This window comes from Nymphaea colorata, chromosome 3 (genome assembly GCF_008831285.2).
Source record: "Nymphaea colorata isolate Beijing-Zhang1983 chromosome 3, ASM883128v2, whole genome shotgun sequence".
NCBI classification, from domain to species: Eukaryota; Viridiplantae; Streptophyta; class Magnoliopsida; order Nymphaeales; family Nymphaeaceae; genus Nymphaea; species Nymphaea colorata.
In genome coordinates, this window is record NC_045140.1 from 14,666,115 (window position 1) to 14,686,745 (window position 20,631).

At 37.0% G+C, this 20,631-nt stretch overlaps 2 protein-coding genes across 4 annotated transcripts; one reads left to right on the forward strand and one right to left on the reverse strand.

The window, feature by feature from the left end:
• Positions 1-2,362: 2,362 nt before the first annotated feature.
• Positions 2,363-10,101, reverse strand: LOC116251131 (uncharacterized). Of its 3 annotated transcripts, none has more exons than XM_050077014.1 (9): positions 9,876-10,097; positions 9,621-9,800; positions 8,317-8,392; positions 6,656-6,776; positions 6,427-6,538; positions 5,741-5,832; positions 5,078-5,147; positions 4,360-4,444; positions 2,363-3,471 (listed from the first exon to the last, which is right to left on the reverse strand). In XM_050077014.1, exons 1-9 carry the CDS (start codon positions 9,990-9,992, stop codon positions 3,383-3,385), a joined length of 942 nt encoding a protein of 313 aa, XP_049932971.1. In that variant the 5' UTR covers positions 9,993-10,097; the 3' UTR covers positions 2,363-3,382. The 3 variants fall into 3 exon arrangements, with proteins under 3 accessions (XP_049932971.1, XP_049932970.1, XP_049932969.1); XM_050077013.1 differs by having other exon boundaries at positions 6,656-6,782; positions 9,876-10,096; XM_050077012.1 differs by having other exon boundaries at positions 6,656-6,782; positions 9,621-10,101.
• Positions 10,102-11,060: 959 nt separating this feature from the next.
• On the forward strand, positions 11,061-19,806 carry LOC116249578 (uncharacterized). Its single transcript, XM_031622714.2, has 6 exons — positions 11,061-11,285; positions 11,414-11,440; positions 11,550-11,612; positions 19,277-19,355; positions 19,445-19,490; positions 19,577-19,806. Exons 1-6 carry the CDS (start codon positions 11,244-11,246, stop codon positions 19,584-19,586), a joined length of 267 nt encoding a protein of 88 aa, XP_031478574.1. The 5' UTR covers positions 11,061-11,243; the 3' UTR covers positions 19,587-19,806.
• The last annotated feature ends 825 nt before the right edge of the window (positions 19,807-20,631 follow it).

Below are 20,631 nucleotides of genomic sequence, written 5' to 3' on the forward strand. Positions count from 1 at the left end.
TTTGACATGCATTCGGTGTCATTCTCAGAGACTCCCAGTTTCCATAAAAAAAGAAGTACAAGGACTAACCAATGTAAATCAGATTTGCTATCACTTCGTTGGCTGACTGGATCATTCAACAGCCATTTCGTAACACTAATAATTTGTTATTATCCATAGAACACAATAACACATTATTCTATGAATTTGCCCCACTATGGAACAGTACCATGTTGCTTGCATCGCCAAACGACCACTAGGGCCGTTGATGGCTTTGGGATTCTATTCAAAAACTATTTAAACGAACCCAAATATCTCAATATGGCTCTGAAAAAACTTCATGTGAATCCTACTTAATCAACCTGAACCTGATTTTGTTTAGATGTTAGACCGTCCTGTTTTAGTCCAAATATATGCCAGAAATGTGCCACAATTTGCCGAAACAAGATTTGAGAAGGCATAATTGACGCTGGTCACCTAAGATATTAAAGGATCCATGAAAAACCTGGTCCATGTGCCCGAACTCTTTGACTACCTTAAATAAAGAATCAGCACCATGCGTTGCGGCTAAAAGTGAGGCCAACCATTTGGCGATTGGGGAAGGCATGCTTTATGCTATTCTTGGCTTTCAATGATTTGATAATAGGCAGCATTTGTTTATAATGTAATGAGGCATGCATTATTCTCAGCAACAACGCATCGCAACGAATACTCCGCCAACGGAAATGGCCTCGTTAAGCCCACATTCTCTCGGACTCCTACTAAGCGATTTACTCGCAATTCCGAGTTGTAATACACGCATATCTTTATCCTTTAAGAATCCTCGTCTTATTTTAACATATTTAACCCTTTTTCCTTTTTGACATATTCTATAAAAAGTCAAAGAGAGATGCAAAACAAGTAATGAAGTTTCGGATCATGACTGATTTCCCTCTCCACGTTGTAGGCATGTAGCATCACCGTAACTTCTTGAATCAACGCCGTATGGCCATATATAAGGCTTATAATCTTAACAAACAACCGACAGATCCACGAAGCTTTGTTGACTTGACAGATGCTAAAGAGAACGCCAAAAAAGCTCAGAAGGTGCATTTTCCCGGTCGCAAAAGCCAGAGATTGGCAACCGGTCAGCCTATTAAATTCTCACTGCTAGAAATTTCAGGGGTGGTGTGTGGGTGGTTGCTTCACCAATTGAAGAGCTATTTAGAAAATATTACAAGACTAATGCGCGTTCAACCAAGCAGAAAAAAATTGACAAAAAGATCTTCCGTATCAAGAAACGCGAAAGCCAAGCCGAAAATGCCCCTAAAGAATGAGATGTTTGCGATTCATAAAAATAAAAATTTTGAAGACAAACTTACACTAACCTAAATAAACCCTTCAACGTTTATGTCAACTGAAATTTTTGGGAGAAAAAGGCGGGAGATCCAAAGCTTTTGAGAAAAAAAAGTTACGAGGTAAAACCTACCCCGATGTGAGTGAACTTTTTAAACGCCAAGTGAAGCACTAGGGCGCAAATAGGCTGTTACTCATAGAAAAAGCTGTCGAACCAGTGGGAAATTTTTATCCAACAATGAGCAGAGGTGGCATCGATTTCAGCAAAATAAAAGCTTGGGTTGTTAGGTAGGCAGGGATATAAATATTTATTCCCATGTTATTCCTCTATCCACAGAGGAAAACAAGGTGAAAATAAACCATTGGGAAATGTTTGATAGGCAGGGATATTCTTCCCATGGTAGACGGGGGAAACGTCATTCCTCTATTAATAGAGGGGCAAGAGTGAACAGACCTGTCTAACCCACTCCACCCAGTTTTTCCATTCAATGCTGTGGAGGACGCAAATAACAAATCGGTTAGCGGGCAACGCAGACAAGTCCTCACCATCACACGCACCCTTTCAGGACGCGAACTTGCCCACGTTCACCTACAGGAAAAAGAAGGATGCCCATACCTATAAGCAACAGTAGTCAAGCTTGCAAAATTTTCTGCAACAGAACAGCAGGCCTCAGTTTCTTGGTTGGCGTCCTGTCCACAGCTATTCAAACTTGGACATAGTTTGAAGTTTGAACGTCATCCACCAACACGAAACATGCCCAAGCGACAAGACAAGATATTCCAACGCAATTCAGGAGATATACGAATGACATTATTTGAGTTCGATCTACATTGGTAATACAACAGAAAAATATCGCAAGAAACAATTGCTACGAAATAGGGTTCACAGTCAAACAACGGCAGTTGTTTAAGCCAATTATGTTCAGGATGTGGATACACAAACACAAGCTCTCTAACCAGATAACATTACTACAACGACAGTTTCAGAGAGCCCCCAAAGCCACTGGAAACTTGGAAGCCATGAGTAGGCAACAAAAGACATGAGACATTCCTCGAACCTCCCAAGCTCTCAGAAAGTTGGAACAATAGGGCAACAGGAGTAAAACCATGTCCAACAGGATTAAAAGTTAAAACCATGTCCCACACCTTTCTCATGTTCTACAACCCTAACTAGTGTTTACATTTTCTCAACTGAATCATGAGAAGGCTGCAGTTTTTTTGTTTAAAATAGGCAAAATGGAAATTCAGCCAAATGACACTCAGCGAAACTGGGGAGGATGTACGATTGTAAGCATACTGGCGTCACTTAGTTGCACCATCAAAATGAAAAGAACAGCAATACTTTACACCTCAGCAGTAGTTACCAACCTCGTATGGAACAAGAGGACGACTAGGTTGAAGTCGAAACCGGCAATCAGCTTCTCAACATAATATCCAAGCTGCACATACAAATCAAGCATCTGCATAGCAAACCGAGGTATGCAAGTTGAACCCAAAGCAGGTGAATCTTAGTCATAGTGGTACATAGAGTAAATAATCAGTATCACGTGCCCTGTCGAGGGAAACCACTGGTTAGAATATCAGGATGAATGCTGACAGCACGAGCATGTTCCATGTATGAGCATGCATGCATGCACACATGCATGTGCACATTGATCACTGATAGCTTCACAAGAAGAGTGAAACTGGATAGATGTAAAATAGATGAATTGCCATGACAACAACCATAATCAAGATGATGTTCACTAAGCCTGTCATCCCTAATGTCAATGTAAAACACCAACTGTGGACACTGAATCAAATTCTTAAGAGATGCCTATGACTTCAAATAAACACAATGTTGACAAAAGCCATGTCTTCTATACATGCTTGATGCCAATGTATCTGCAAACGAATAATGTTCCATGGGTTGTCCACCCTCAGAATAATGGCAAGGCACCATGATCACCATGCATATAGCACAAGGAATAATGAGATGATGGATGACGTGAGATGAAACATAACATGATGCTCACAATGCCATCCCTTTCTACTTTTAGATCTTGCATAAAAGGCAGAATACATCCCTTCAGGCTACTGGATAAGTAGGCACACCACCATTCGCATCAGCGACCCCATTTGCTCTGTCTTTCCTTTTCCCGAATGGATTTTTGGAAAATGTACCCACTGTCAAGGAAACAGTACAATAAATATTTTTTCTGCAGAAAAATACACTTATCACATGCTACATAAATAGCAACAAAGTGCATCGCTAGACATGACAAAACTGACATCCAAATCCTATGTATTCCAAATTAAGATTCAATGTCAGGTCTTCAACAAAAGATAAAAGCAGACATAAGTTAGAATATGTATCTACCAACAAGCCAGAACAATTTACTACTTCCAAAATATCACCAAGCACTGAAGCTGATCTTGAGGGAAAATAACCAACGGACTTATATAAGAAAAAGAAATAACATATATTAAGTAAAGCATTTTTTGAATTTAATTTTTTTAATCATCAAAAAATTACTCTTTTAACATCGAAATTTCGATAGTGGAAAATTAATGTTAATGAAAACTTGAATTAAACACGTTTTGTATTAAATTAGGATTCATAAACATGTAGCATGTGCATATAGTTTAAAATATTTTGTAACAAAAATTAAGTAGTCTGGCTTTTGTCCCCGGCCTAAATGATCTGAGATATACCTGTTCCTCATTAGACACACACACACACACACACACATATATATATATATAGAGAGAGAGAGAGTCCAAAACCAAAAAGGAAAACATATGACAAGACTAACTTTTATAAAAAATTTTTAACTTTCTAAAAGTTACCCTATTTATAAACAAGGTAAAATGGAAAAGTGACCAAGAAGGGCCTGAAGGCCCTAAACCACTGACTAGAACTGGTGACTAGTTGGCCAACTAGGGGTCAGCAATCTTCAGGCCATGGCCTAGTCGTCAGAAGCCTGTGGTTCAACAACCAAGGAACAAGCCAAAAGAGTGGAAAAGAAAATGAACTTAAAAAAAAATCGTATATTTATGAAGGATATTGAATGCGCATTCCACCACGTCCAGAACTAGGAATAACAGCTCCTTGTAGATTTTGGTGTACAGCAGAAGCGCTGTCAACATCCTGCATGTAAAGATTAAACGTCAGTCCAGAGAGCATTAGTTGATAAACACTAAGCAGAAGAATCTGGCAGATCAAATGGTCATAAAGCCACAGCCGCAAAAAGCGTGTTTTTCTTTTGTGGAAAAAAAAACCAAAAAAGAACAAGATAAACAAGTCGGCCATTTAAAACTCTAAAAAAACTTCGTTTGTTTGAAAAAAAAAACCAAAACAAAACAAGTCGGCCATTTAAAACTCTAAAAAAACTTCGTTTGTTTAAATAACGTTTTTTTTGCGTTTTATTCACGATTGTTTCAAGCTTTTTTATTTTTTTTCATTCTTTCACTTTTAGTGCCAAACTGCTTGTTTTCATTTTCTAATTTTTATTTGTTGTAAATCTACTTAATTTTTGATGTTTGTGTTATTAGTTTCTCACTTTTTTTTTTACTCAAGCTTACGGTATTATAACCGAGAAAACCCATGCCATTTAAAACACAAAAAAGTTTTCTGTGGCCATGCATAAAGCTAATATCTACAAATGAATATTGTTTAAGCAATCAGACAGTTTTCAAAAGAACAGCAAAGTGAGACAGAGATACAAAATAGAAAACTCATGTTTAAAGATATTGCACCTATCTATTTACGTGATTCACTAACCTCAAATTCAATAAAACAGACTGTATTCCTCTCTTGCCGCAAAACCTTCATCTGTTTGAAACCAGGCTGTCTGCACATATAACAACCATAATGCAAGAAAAATTTTATGTCAATGATGATAGGACCATCATCTGTAAGCCAAGAGTAATACAGAAAATTCATCCATGGGAAAAAAAAAAAAAAAAAACCATTACAGTGACACATTATACGGCAGTAATACATCACATGACACAGCATGGAAAATCCCAAGAGACATATATGTGATCAGATCAACTTTATCTCAGTTGACCCTGCCACATATTATGATGTCAAATCCTAAGATCATATTTCATTAATTTTTTGAGCATTCATTATTCGATGCATGGATGACAAAATACAGGCAGAGAACAAGTTTAATTTGGGATTAGAAGCATGACAAGCAGTCTGTGTATTGCTGTCAAACCAAGCCACAAGCAATTCAAGAAAGACTAGAGAGCCCAAACATGAACAGCGCATCCTCAGGGCAGCACAATTTACACAGGCTGATTAAATAGCTATGGTACATGCATCCATACTTGGTTCACGCTGCCAGGAATTCAACTCTCACTCTCACTCTATCTCTCATATATCCATGCTCATGTGATGCAAAGAAGCACCATAAAGCGAATGATCAAGAAAGCATACCCATTGAATAAGCCCCTTAGTTCCTCCTCGATGGTGTTCTCTCCAAGATTTCCAATAAAAAGAGTATTACATGGAGGATTGTCTTTCATATTCTGGCAAAGATAAAAATGCAAAGTTAGGCCTGTTCAGTGCAGTCTTTCAAAAATTAGTTTTTTAGATTGGCTTCAAAATTATATTGTCAACATCAACCTTTGTTACCTTCATTTCAATACTTTAAACAATTAAAAAACTCTTCTGCATGACATCTGTTTTCAACAACTCATATGATAATTTTTACTTCTAATGAAATCCAATCAGTGTTTTTTGTCAAAGCCACTGTTATTGTCATAGAATGCTCTCAAGATTCTAGTATTAGTTGTTTAATTGTTATCTGAGAAAAACTAGCAGCTTAGATCAGCTACATACTCTGAAAACCGAATTCAATTGGATTTCAAGCAGCAAAAGAAAGCAAGCTCCATAAAGTTTATACCAAACGCATAGCACTTACACACACAGTGACCACTACTATCATCACTGAAGGATCAATCAACACAAAACCACCCAGTAACATGGCTATCGACATCATGATCATCATCAAAGACAAGAATCCACAACATCATCAAATTATGAGGAATCATCGAAGAGTTTTTGAAACATCACACCGAGGCAGTGCAACACATAATAAAAAAGAAATACAATTTCTATACCTGAATAGGTGCGTAGCCAGATGGTGCAGGGAGAGGGGCAGGAGCAGGCCTGGGCACCGGAGCAACGGGATAGGCACCATATGGATCATAAGGAGCTGTAGATGGCATATATCTGATAGCCAAAGAAGGCATTTTACCAAGTTGTATATGAAGACAAATAATATATCCTCAGACCAGAAACTATATGCATGACATAGTGGTTTTGGATGAAAAGGAGCAAGTTGTATACCCTTGTGGTCCCCAAACAGGTGCAGCAGGAGGATAAGAACCAGGGTGTGGATAACCACCATGAGTATAATCACCCCCTGTCCTCATGCGTTTACTTTGGTCAAATGAACTTGAATCAGTAACTACACCTAGCAATGAATGACAAAAGTAGATCCCACAATTAAAAACCTTCTATATAGAAAGCCCAGAAACAGAACCCATGAAGCTATAGCAAAAAATAGTAATAACAATAATATACTTTAAAATTCTTATTATGCAGACAAATTCTTGACAGTGGCTGTCTATTCCATAGCTAGAAGATAAGCCGGAATATCAAATAAATGGAGTCTTGCCGAAAACATGGGCATCCACTTGCACTTCTTTGATAAACTGCTTGAATCAGTGTACACATCGTGCTGGAGATAACTGTTTTTTCCTCTCCTTTCCTTTCCAGTCTTTTTTTTTCTTTCCTATGCAAAAAGAATTTTTTAAAGCTTCCCTTTACCTCCATTAAAATTAGCTATCTAGACACAAGATTGTGTGTCCTTTACTTTCCTTTCCATCCCCATGCAAACAGGCTGGGTGACCAGCCAAGCCTGTGGCCCTAGGCAAGCCTTCAACAACATAGATGATGCCCCGGATGATTGATTTAGCAAAATCAAGAAAATTAGCTGCTAAATGAAGGGCAGATATTGGTCATGTTTACAAAAAAATATATGTATAAGCATCCCCTAATGGTGCAATAATAATTTTCACTCATCCATCTTAACATCAAACTATATAAGCAAATCCAGCACAGTAGATGCTGATAAGAGCAACAAGCAATCATTAGCATCAGAATTCCGAAAAAATAGCAAATTACATTCATTTAACGAGGTATTTATCTGGCTAGATTGAGTGTTAAGAGTACATACGGCCCAACCAAAGGAATTGGTTTCCTATGTGTATGTGCAACTTTGAACATTTCAGATTGGCCCCACCCCATTTCAACAGGAGTGGACGAGATAACCTGTTGCTTCAAATAGTAACATGTTGAAGTGTTGGTGCAAAAATATTACGAATAAATCAGCTTAACCACTAACTTGTGTAGACAAGTTAGCTCAGCAGTGAATAAACAACCCATGTCAGTACAGATACATGGACAAAAATTAAAAATAATATATGCTCCTATGGTTGCCAAGACTTCCAAAACCTAATGAAGTCACATCAAAAGTTTGTTAACGAAACTTCATTTGCTTATTATAAGCAGTATCACTTACTTCATTCTCTACTTGAATTGGTTTAAAGTTTTAAACTTTAAAACTTTTTTGAACTTGAACAATCTTAAAAACATGAATATTTAATTTTCACCATTCCCATTTTCTAGTTTTCAGCTGCATAAGGTCAATGGTTTTTGTAAGGTTATCTAACAGGACAAGGAAATGAATACCGATTTTAGTTGCATTTAAATTACACAGCCGCAGAACAAAGAAAAGGAAACACATAAATTCATATCAAATTAGCAATAAAGAAACTTTCTTATAAAGAGTGGACCCATTATGTTAGATCAGTTTCCAACTTGAGCCAAGAGGTAAATATTTTTTAATCACAGATTTTATATGAAGATGACAGAACTTAATTGAATAGTTAAATAACATATATAGAGCTGTAAACAAGCAAAACCAATTGATCCTGTTAACTGACCTCTTTTGACAAATAAATTCTTCTTCGCCATCTCAGTGTGCAAGACGGACTTCGACTCTGTGTCAAAAACCATGTCCTGAAGGCAAGAAACACAAAGGTAAAACAAAAACAATCAAATTAGCAATGCAAGCATTGCTAGTGCCGATGTACCTAGCAAACCAAAAAAAAAAAAACAACCACATGGACATTAGCAAAAAGATGAAAACACAAAAATTACATCAAAGGACATCTATCCAACAACATGAATATTCTTCAGCATGGTAGAAATGACACCTTGAGATAAAATAAAAGTACCATGTATGTTTAAAATTTAAATCCCATAACACAACAGAAACATCAATGTATATTTTAGAAGCGTTGTGGTAGCTTTCTCCTTATTTAGCTGGTGAAAAAGAAAAAAAGGAAGGAATTAAAAAGCACGGGTAAACAGTATGCTTCCAATAATAAACAAGAAGCAGTGTAGTGGGTCGAAAACTATTGCCTTTCCAGATTGAAGCTAATTATTTAAGTCCAATGATATCACCGAAAAATGACAGGATCTTCCGACCATGATAAGGCAGACTTACTGCCATCCACCTACTCTAAACCTAGAACCAATTTGCACATCTGATGAGCTGCTGAAAGTAAAAGCATCGATGAAGAACTCAACAGGCATACTAAGATTAAAAGAAACGAGAATAAAAAAACGTCTATTATACTTCGTTTTTTTAAATAAACGTGGTAAGTTCCTAGTTGTCTGCTTTGAAGTATGCAACCCAGGATCACTACCATCCAAGTTTATCAGGGGGACTTTTTTAAGTTCGAGTAGCCATGCACTAGGAATGGTGGTCTTTCGGTGCTTGTTAACTCAATGCCATAATTCATAAAACTCGTCGTTATTGATATAATTCGGTGACTTTATCTTTTGACAATGTTAAACTGCTATCCGTAAGAGATCAAATCATATGAGCAACCGATACACTCTGAAATTTATATATATATATATATATATATATATATATATATATATATATATATATATATATATATATATATATATTGGTAAGAGTTACAAAAAACAGTCCAAAAGCTAATAGAAAATCATCCCTTTCCCATTTCCTGATAATTACAAAGTAGATCCTACAAAATAATCAATAACCCGGCGCATCTCTATATGAATTCCCTTAACATTGCAACTTACCGGTTGACGAAATGCTACGGAATCGCAAAACTGAGGCAAGGAGCACCCAATATCGTACATGTAGCACAAAATACAACGACAGACTCTCTAATAGTTAAAAATGGGAACTTTAGAAGGAGTTTACCTGAATGGCGTCTTTGGCAGCCATGGCCAGCTGCGCGGTGGAAAAGAGGGCGAAGCCCATGGGCTGCTCCCCTTTGTAGTTGATCTGAGAAGCCTCGTAGCCGGGCAACCACCTGAGGAGATTCTGGATCTCTCGCTCCTTCACGTCCGTAGGGAGACCGGATATGAAGATGGTCCTCACCTGAAACAACGAAATGGATGATGGAGAAGAACAACAATAAACCCTGGGGAGAATCAGGGAGAGGGGAGGCGATACCTCATCATGGGTGGACGGAGGCCGCATAGGAGGGATCTCTGGCTGCATCGGCGGCGGCGGCGGCGCCGGTGACGGAGCCCATGGCTGTGGGTACGGAGGCATCCCGGCTCCCGCCATTGTCTGCCCCCTCGCGCCCAAAAACCCTAGAGAGAGGTGGTGGGAAAGAAAAAAGTTGAGAGAGAAAGAGGGGGCCGCGCGGTTCCGTTGTCAATGTAATTGTGAGTGTAAGGCACAGGTGAAACGAGCCCTTTTGGCCCCATGGGCCATGTCCGGTGATAATGAACGGGTCGGATCGAGTGGATCGAGCTTAACGTGGTTAAGGAGGAAATCATCCGGCGTATTGATGATATTTTGTCTTCTTTCGCAATGTCGACTTTATGTCAAGTGTTTTTTCACATAAATGTCGACCTCAAATCCACGTTTTTTGTTATTATGGAGATGCATTGTATGCTTAGACAGTGAATCATGCAAAACAAATATTTAATCCCATCGAATCTTCTACCCATGGAGAAAACAAACATGCCCGAGGAGACATCAAACAAACATGAAAGCAAAGCCCATCACGCATAAACCCTTTCTGAAATCTGGAATTCTATTTCCACCCCACCAACACCCACAATAAATTACCGAGTATTTTAATCCCAGTCATTCAAACGCCACTTTATGTTATGGGGATGTGAGGATTGAGGAACACATCCTGCTTACGACATTATAGACGATAAATCAAATTTATTCAATAATTTATCTTCATGCTGAAGTCCCCTTTGCATGTTTATTTTAGGTGGGTGAAGCCACCAACACATTAAAGAGATTCATAACAATGTTTGGGGCCAAAACATTCAACGAAACATCTCTGACCAGAGTCTAGTTTTTGAAAATCTGATAAGACTATTTGTTCTATTTAAGATAAGGAAAATATTGTGCTGTTGGAACACGCATTCTAAAAACATTATATTGTTTATTTAAAACTTGCGTGATTGTGAATGGTCTATTAGGCAGTGGTGTTGTTGGAATACATTTTAGAAAAATGTGTAGTTACAAAAAAAAAAATATTTTTCTTATAACCACCTTATTGGCAGTTAAAACACGCGATCCAAATTCAAAATATCGGCGCACTTTTTTCAATTACTGTAGACGTTGAGGGGCCCTTTCTGAAAGCGATTCGGTTTGGGTTCCCTGGTCGAGATCCCGAACAAAACGAGTTCTACTCTTCCTGCATGGCCTAGGGTTTTTCTTTTGCCGCCTTTATTTGCCCCCCAAAACCCCTTCGTTCCCATCTCCATTCCTGCGAGAGAGAGAGAGAGAGGAGAAGAAGAAGAAGGAGGAGAAGAAGCAGGAGAAGGAGAAGGAGAAGTGCAGATTGCAGCAATGGCGACCACGAAGGTTCAAAGGATTATGACCCAGCCCATTGTGCGTATGCTGCACTCTCTCTGTTTTTCTCGTCTGGTTACTCTTCATTTTTCATGTTATCTTCTTTTGAGAGCCGTGGTTTCTTAACTTTTTTTTTTTTGCCTCGAATTTGTTTGCGTTTTCCGCAGAATCTCATCTTCAGGTTTCTACAGAGCGTAAGTCATCTCCTTCGGTTTTTTTGCTCATTCTCCATTGCTTTCAGAGGGCGTGACTTCGCGACACGCGATACTTACCTTTCTTCATCCTTTTTATTATAATTGCCAGAAAGCAAGGATCCAGATTTGGCTTTTCGAGCAAAAGGATCTCAGGATCGAGGGTCGGATTATTGTAAGTTGTTTTTCTTCTTCTTTTGTGTTACGCGTTGAATATGGTGGAGAGGCCCGGGAAAAGGGATGGGGAGAACGTTCATACAGTAGCAACTAGTTGGCGTGGTGATGATCTTTGCTTATTTTCATGGCGAAGAACGTCAGTGTTGAGTTTTTTTCTTTTTCCCGAGGCGCCAAGCTGGTAGCGTCCGTACAGTATATTTTTTAATTATTATCCTTATTTTCTTACGCAATTTATTCGTATATGTAATTTATTTTATTTATAATGGAATGGCGGATTTTTCAGTGGTACTTTAGTTGTGATGAAGACCACATGTGAGGCCGTGAAGAGAAAAATTTCTTGCCGTTGGTTGTGACGATTTTCTTACGTAATTTATTCATATCCTGCACTTGCAGGAGAGGGACGAAGCGATATTTGATTCCCTTACCGAGTGTATTTGAGATGTTGAGTTTCAATTGTAACATTCTCCAAGGACTTGTCCTCATAGGAGTTGCCTTTGTAGGTGGCCACCAATATTTTTGGCATCAAATTCAGCTGCTACCTTGTTGGGCCAGTTCCTTATCCTCACTTTTAACAAGTTCCCATAGTGACGACATTTCTTATTAATCAATTTCTTGGAAGCATAGGGGTTCAGTTTGAAATGTTGCTAGCTTCGGAAACTTCCCCTTGTTTAGTCTCAGTTTCCCAGGTTCTGAGAGAAGGAATCTGTTATACTTCATTAGTTGTGAAAGATGATTCTTGTGTCATCTGCTTCATTGCAATGAAAGGGCTTGATTAATGGACCGACTAGTGTTTGTTCATGCAAGATGGAGGCATTGACTCTATTTCAGGAGTTTCTGCCTTGTTGTCAAAGGCTAGCCTTGGGTCGCAGAGCACTTAACCAGTTAAGAGCACACATTACGTTGAATGGAGGAAGTCTGACTATCTGAGCACTTTACTCATGTTGAAATTGAGGTTGAGTTTATTGTATCTGTGTTTGTGTGAGGCTGTAATACGGGAATCAATGACAACACGAGGACATTAAAACCATTTTATCTGTCTCATCTCAAAAGTTATCGTGTCTAAAAGTCTGTGTGCGCATGTACATTTGCGGTCTCAATATAAGGTGCCAAATCTGCAATATGAACTATGAAAAAAATAACTTTGCTGTAATAACCTCTAACTTGTTTGATCTAATACAACAATCACTTTCATGGTTTCAGATGTTTTCTGATGCTCATATTCCAGTATCACTATATAGTATATACTATCTATTTGATGTTTTTCCTTTTAACTGTTAGAAAAATGCAGGGAATGATAGCTTTGTCCAGACTTGATCACAACAAGACAATGTAGGCAAGAAAGAAGTAAGATGCAGTAACCACTCAGATGTCTCAATCAGTGCAGACATGGTGGTTAATTGCGTTGTAGTAGGGTGATGGCGTAATTAGAAAAAAATATGATAATACTCTCACTAGTGACCGGTATTTTACATGTCAATACATATATATACAGACCAAACAAAGGGATCTGGATTCATATCCAAACCCAAAATAACAAAACAACATATAATATATTTCCCTTAACAGGTAGTGTGTTGGTTATGTTGAATTATTTTCTGTTTGTATGTGTTTATATGCAGCAAGTGTCCATTGCTTTCTCTTTCTAGATAAATGTATCATTGTATTACTTTTTGTTTCCTACATTTAAATATTTGTTTATTTCAAAATACAGTTGTATCTGTCAAAGTTCAACAATATATAAGTGTTTTATTTTTTCTGTTATTGAACCTATAGTTAGCAAACCCGTGAATTGCACTTGAACCATCTAACTATTGGGTCATGAGTCAATGAGTTAACTTGGTAACTTGTGCAGGCCAGGTCATAATTTTTTTACAATGTATTTTTATTGCAAATTGATGAAGTTGAAGTATGTATAAATAACAAGTAAACATCAAGTAAATACAAGTAAAATATTAAATAACTATAGTTTATGAACACATACACGTAAGTATAAAATAACGAAAAATATGCACTAGATTAGTTTGTTTCTAATAAACAACTATAGTTTATTTCTCACTGATATTGGGTATTAGTTAGGATTGGTGCTGAATAAAACAGTCTATATTTGGGCCAATTCCATAGAACTAGCCAATTTAGCCGATCCAAAACCGAGTCCTCTAAGATTCTGTTGTGTTTGGGTCAATACTTGTGACATAGTTTGTTGGCACTTTGAGTTGACTCAGGCATTTCTTGAGTCAACTCACCAGGTTTTCCAACTATGATTGAACCCAAATGGTAACAGACAGAGTAACTTTCCAAGAAATTGCTGTAAAAAGGTTCCTTTCTTTTTGTTCTTCAAGCTCAAGGTAACCTATGGGTGGTTTTAACTTTTTAATGGTACTTAAATCAATATAGTTGTAAAACTTTATACCTAATATCTATCTATGAGACTAATGTAAATTGATCAATTTTATGAACTTTTGTGGTAGTTAATAGGTAGTTTATGATCTTTGAAACCATTGTATATGAGCATATGCACTTGATTTTACAGAGTTATAATCTTCAAAAATAAATTCTTATCTCCAAATCATTTTTCATATGCATGCTATTTTCATGTTAACAATAAGTGTTGACTTAAGATATTGAATTTTGACCACACATGAATTGTAATTGAATGACATAGCAGGTGAAGAAGCTTTCAAAAGCATTACAACCTAAGTATTGGGGCTAAGTTGTTCTTGGATCCATTCCAGAGTCTAGGTTATAGTGGATTGCAAACATAAGTTCTTTATTCTGACAAAATTATTTATAATTCAATGAAATTTCATCTATTGAGAGGGTATTGGGGTCTGCTTGGACTTTAAATAAATCATATGTGTGTGTGTGTGTGAGAGAGAGAGAGAGAGAGAGAGAAAGTTGTCAGATGGTTACAACTTGGCACAGAATAAGTAATCGTAATTCACAACACAATTACAGTATAATTCTAGGCTTCTAGCACATCAAGGAACAAAACGTTGACCTATATCATAGTCATAGATTCATTTGTAAGTCATAAGGTCCATAAGTCAGATATTAACTAACAGTAACACATCAAAATATAAGTTTTAATTGTTACACATTACATCACAATTCACAAGGTGATCATGAAATGATGAAATTTCAATGTCAATACAAATAACAAATGAAAACACTTTTGACCCTCATTCATAATCTTCATCATTTTCATCTTCATCTTCTTCTTCATGAAGTCTAACATTTTTGCTGACAAATCTCGTAGGCTTCTCTTCATCACAATTTATGTTCCTTCAGCTTCATTGTTGAAGCATTGAAGATCATCATCAAATAATGTAGTTGGTTCCTTCAGTATGCAAAAGTTGTCGAAGCTGATAGGCTTAAACTGAGACGTGTGCTTTGTTGTTGATACTTTTTGTAATTGCCTATATTAAATGTGAGAAAGTTTGTTAATGTGTACATTATAAAGCAAACTAATATTACAATGCTTATTACTTATGAAGCAACTATATCTTAGGCTGCATTACCTTTGAGTCAACCTCATGTTATATCGAACAAAAACAAAGTCATTCAACCTTTATGTTGGAGCATGTTCCTCTTCTTGCAATGGACATGTTGGAAAAAACTTCAATTCTTTTCGCATCCACTAGCATTGCATGTCTACTGAGGACTTTAATTACAAAAGTTCTAACTTCTAAGGATTGGATGAGCAGTCCCAAACATATTCCATCACAAACAACAAATAAAAGAAATCCCATGTAAAACAATAAATAGAGAACAAATGTAGTGTAAATTAAGAATTTCTATGTAATTACTTGGATTCATGGTTGTGTTTACTTCCATGCTTTCTGTACAACTATCATATAAAATCCAACTCATCATGCACAACATCTTGTGGTCTAGAATCTGTATCTAACATTTGAATACAATTTAGCAGACCATGTATGACTTCTTTGTCCTTTCTAAATGTAGAAGCAAATGTAATGACAGGATTTAGGTTGTAAGCTATTGTATGAAGAGGTTGTCGAGTCCATCTTTGATCTATAATTTTCTATATGGGCATGTATAGCGTCCTTTTTCCTTTCAAATTATCTTGAATTGCCTCTTTTGCTTTATCCATAGTTTCATATAAGTACCCTATGGAAGGCTTATCTTTGCTGTCAGCTAACTTGAGGATTTGACTTAATGGGACACAAATGTTCAATAGCTTAGCACATGATTCCCAAAATTCATTATTAAATATAATATCCACAACTACAAAGTACTCTTTTTTATGAGCATGTGGATAGGCAACCCATTCATTACTAGAAAACAACAACCTCAATGGAGTTCTTTGTTTCACTATACTTTGCACAACCAACACATTTGTAGCAAATCTAGTCTGTGCAGGTGGTATTAATTTAACTTTATTTGTAAATTTTCTCATCAAACTTAATGCATGTGCATGATTATATATAAATGTTGTAATCTCTCGACATTGATCAGCAATATGATCTCATATCATATATCTTGCGTAGATTTCAAAGAATTAGATTAATACAACTAGCAGCACATGAACTCCAATAAAATAGTTTATTTTCTTATTTAAAATAATGTCACCTACAACTCTATAATTTACAACATTATCTGTAATAAACTATACAACGTTTGCAGGTCGCATTCCAACCTTTTGTACAATATTATCAAAAATATTGAACAAACTCTCTATAGTCTTAGGAACATCAGACAAATCAAGAGATTTCAAGGACATCGTACCTTTATGGAAATAAACAAGAAAATACGTTAGTGTTCTTGAACGTTTATCAGTAGATTCAATACATCCATCTGCCATAATCCTGCAACCTATTTCATTCCAGATCAATTTCAATTTATTGCAATAATCCTTCTTTGATTGTAGCATCAAGAATTTTGCCTCTCAACTAATGATATGATGGAATTTTAAATCCAGGGCCTATAGAATCAATTACATTTGCTATGGCCTGTAATTGAAAGGAATTAGCTATGTTAAAGAGAATAAAATTGTTTTCCTACTATCATTTTCATCTCTTATATCATATCTCTGGATGTCATGGCAGCACAAATATGGGGCTGAGAATCTGGGGCAGTATAGGGAGGGAAAAAAAAAATCTTGATGAATCCAACACTAGACCTACTACTAGCAACTCTCCCACCAGGTCCTCTATGACCATGACCATGCCTAGTATCAGGTGCACCTTTCTTTTTCCTCCCAGATGGGCTAAATCTACCTCCTTCATACATGATTCATTTCCCTTTGCATATTGAACTATCCCTATCTGTTCTTAGACTGACTAAAATTCATCATCTTCAATATTTTCATCTTCTTCCTTGACTTCCCAATGCTTACCATAACCCATTTATGCTGCTTCCATTTGTTTTCGAATCTTCATTAATTCATTTAATGTAAAACATGAATCATATCTTGATATTGCTTAAACACAAATGGTGGCAATGACTTATTTGGTTTTACAGTGAATGGAGCCACATCACTATGTATCCCTGCAAGATGGTGCTTCATTATAACAATCCCTCCTGAAAATGTATTGCCATGTGAGATCAGGAGATGCCATATCTTCATGGTAAACTTAATGAAAATCAGTTGCAAGCTATGAATCTATGGTAAAAACGAGAGATTTCGTACCTCATGGAAAAGAAATCGGAGAAATCCCCCTTCTCCCAGTGAGAATCAGCCAACCCATGCACAGATCTGCGCTTGAATCAATGATTTTATGGGGAAACCAATGTTTTTTTTGGCTAAATTAGCAAAATCACCCCTTGCTCCAACTCTAAGATGCGTTTAGAAATGGTGGAGGTGTGGGGTTTAAAAGCTATTTCCTAAAAAACCCTCTTTTTATGAACTTGACCCATATTGTGTGATACATGCAATACATGTACGACACGGCAACCTTTTACTATATGGATGGTTTATCGTATCGCTATTTTGAATTGCAATGGTACATAGCATATGATACGGTACAACACTGCACGTGAAAGCCATCTCAAGATGGTTTGGACTCTTTATGTGTTTGTTGAGGACTTGTATCTAAAAAGACAGAATTTTTTGCAAGTTGCATTCTCAGGCCCGTTAGATGATGAACTAGAAGCCTAGAATATATTGGTAGAGGTCCATTAAAATGAAAGTGTGATAAGAGGGTGATTGATGCAGCTAGCAATCTAGCATGTTCAAGATAACTACAGACTCAGTGGAAAAACTGAAAAAGAGTTCTGGAATAGAGTAAGTTTGAATTTTTTGGGCTTCACGTTCTGCTGAACCAGCATCATAATACCAATTGTGGTATTGTTTATACCAAGTCAGAAGTCAGCCATAACATATCTAAATGGCTAAATCTTAATTTAAACAGTATCAGATGATCTTACTCGGTAGGTCAAGTTTTCCCTCTTCAAGACCAACATCGTTAAATTGTTATCGTTATTTTGACACATGTAAAGCTCACAGACTACAGCATCATTGTCTGTGTTTGTTGTCCATTGGTTTTGGCCTTTCTTTCTCACTATGAGAAACAGTTGCTGTTTGGCTTTTGATCATTATCTTTTTTTTTTTTTGACCTGGTGCGCTCTTTTGATAGAACCTTGTCCGAGAATGTGGTTGAGTTTCAATCCAAACTGGACTCCAATGAACCTAACCTGGGTTTCTATCAGGTTTGAAGTTCTGTGTCGTGCACAGCTGCTTTGTCTTGGGATATCTTCATGGGACTTCTATCATTTTTGTTCCTGATTGCAGTGGCTATGAAGATGATTGTGAGGTGTAGAATGAAAATTGAATATGACTGATTGTCTGGTATATAAATGAAGAAAATTGAACAAGTGAAAGTCTATCTGGAGATGGTTTGGGATCTTTAAGTTTATGTGAAGGGATTTGCAGCCATGAGGCATGGTTTTAAGGTATAAACTGACTATAGATTTTTGCTACTGCACCTCCATGGTGGTGCTACAATTCTTCAACTAAAAGAGCATTTGCAAGAGAAAAAAGATGCAGTAATTCGATCATCAAGTTCTGCCGATCAGGTGCATGCAATACTATCTTCAGCTTGGATTATGTGTAGGTGTGTGGCTCCATAGTTACCTTTATGTAAGCCTCCTCTAAATTCTGTGGCAATGATAAGGTCATCGGAAAAACCTGATGTTTTCCTTGCGCATGAACCTAACTTTTTGAGACCCTTAAACTGCAAGAATCCTATATATGTGTATATGTAGGGGAGGATGTGGATAAAATCCACAACTTTTAGAATACAAATGAGTGCTGTAGCAGCTACGTCATTGTTGGCATCGACTTCAAATATTTAAACAATTCGCTTAATCAAGTGTTGTTTGTTTATGAGATAATATATTGTTTTCTCTGCATTGGATATATATTTATTCCACCCAACTTGCTAGTGGTTTCGTATTTATTGAAGACTATACACTGTTTCATTGTAACTTACCTTGGTAGATTAAAGATGCATTTCATATCACGATCCATTCTTATTATTTTCACTGGGTTACATTTGCCATGAGAAGTTTTTCAATAAATGGTTTTTTTTTTTACATTTTTTCACATTGCTTTATTTTGTCTGGTGTTCATTTGTGGATTCAGTTTTCAAAAATAAGTTGAAAGCTAATTGTCCTTTTCTTATTAAATTATGAATTCTGTAGGGCTTTGATGAGTACATGAATTTAGTGCTGGATGATGCTGAAGAGGTCAACATCAAGAAGAAGACGAGGAAGTCTTTGGGTGAGCCAATTGGTACTTCTAGTTTTCTCCATTCTCTGTGTTTCTCTAATTTTTAACATTTTTTGTGATTTTTTGTTTGTCTATTTCAGGAAGGATTCTTTTGAAGGGAGACAGCATAACACTCATGATGAATACGTAAGTTTTATTCCTACCATCTTATATATTATGGTTATTCTGCCATTATGGGGGTTTCACTTGTGACTCTTTGTGACTCCTTTCAGGGGTAAATAATGGGGAGATTATGCAGAAGTTGGAATCTGCTGGGGCTGGGGGTTACTGTCAGCGATTTGATGTGATATGTATCATTGAACATAACTTAATTTTGTGTTGTGGGTTGGTCTGAAGGAGGACATCTTTTGACTGTAGGATCACATACTTAGCAGCCTCTTCTGTTCTTTTCAGTGGTGGCTGCAATGGTGCGAATACTAAAGTCCAACAGTTTTACTGTGTATGCATCGTTAATCATGTCTTCCACTTCTTGGTGGTGGGGTATCTTGCTTGGTTTGAGAGTTTCATTGCTTTTTCTATAAAAATCAGTCGCTGAAGTCCAAAATGGAAAAGGTTGGTTTCTACGGCCATTTCACTCAATAAAGTCATCAATGGTTGGATTCAGTATCCAAGGCTTTATACATGGCTTGCAGCAATCAAAGCTTTGTTGGTTTTGTAGGTGAGTATGGCCGCCTCGTATATTTGCCCTTTGAAAATTGAGCAAGTTAAACCTTGGAAGCTGGAGTCCTATCTGAATGCCTTTATTTAAGAATGGCCAGCTTCTGTATTTTCCCTTTGAGGCCTTGAGTAAGAAAACGTTGCTTGTGAAACCGACCTATTGAATTCGTCACGGGTGTCTTCTTTTATACCTCAGCTGCTAGTGCGGGACGAACTGATTATAGCTGTCAAGGTGTCTTATCTCATCGTATACTTGTTTCCGTTTTTGGGTTGTGGGGCACGCGTAGCTGCCGGTTCAGCCCATGCCGGGGGCACAAAAAGGCATGTTGGGACCGCCTTTTGCGCGATTGAAAATTTTACCTTGACAGAACGTGTAATGTCATTTGTTTTCCCCTAAACGGTATTAGTATAGTCTTTTTTATAGTGGAAAGGGAAAATCCGATCAACTTGCGTAAAGCAGCCAGATGTACGTATTTTTTACAATTTTATGGGAGGACTACTTTTATAATTTTTTTTGGCAAGGAGTATTACCTTTTAGAAAAATTACGCTTTTAAGGCTTGGTGAATACTTTCGACAACTGGACAGCTAAACAAATGTTAGCTAAGATGA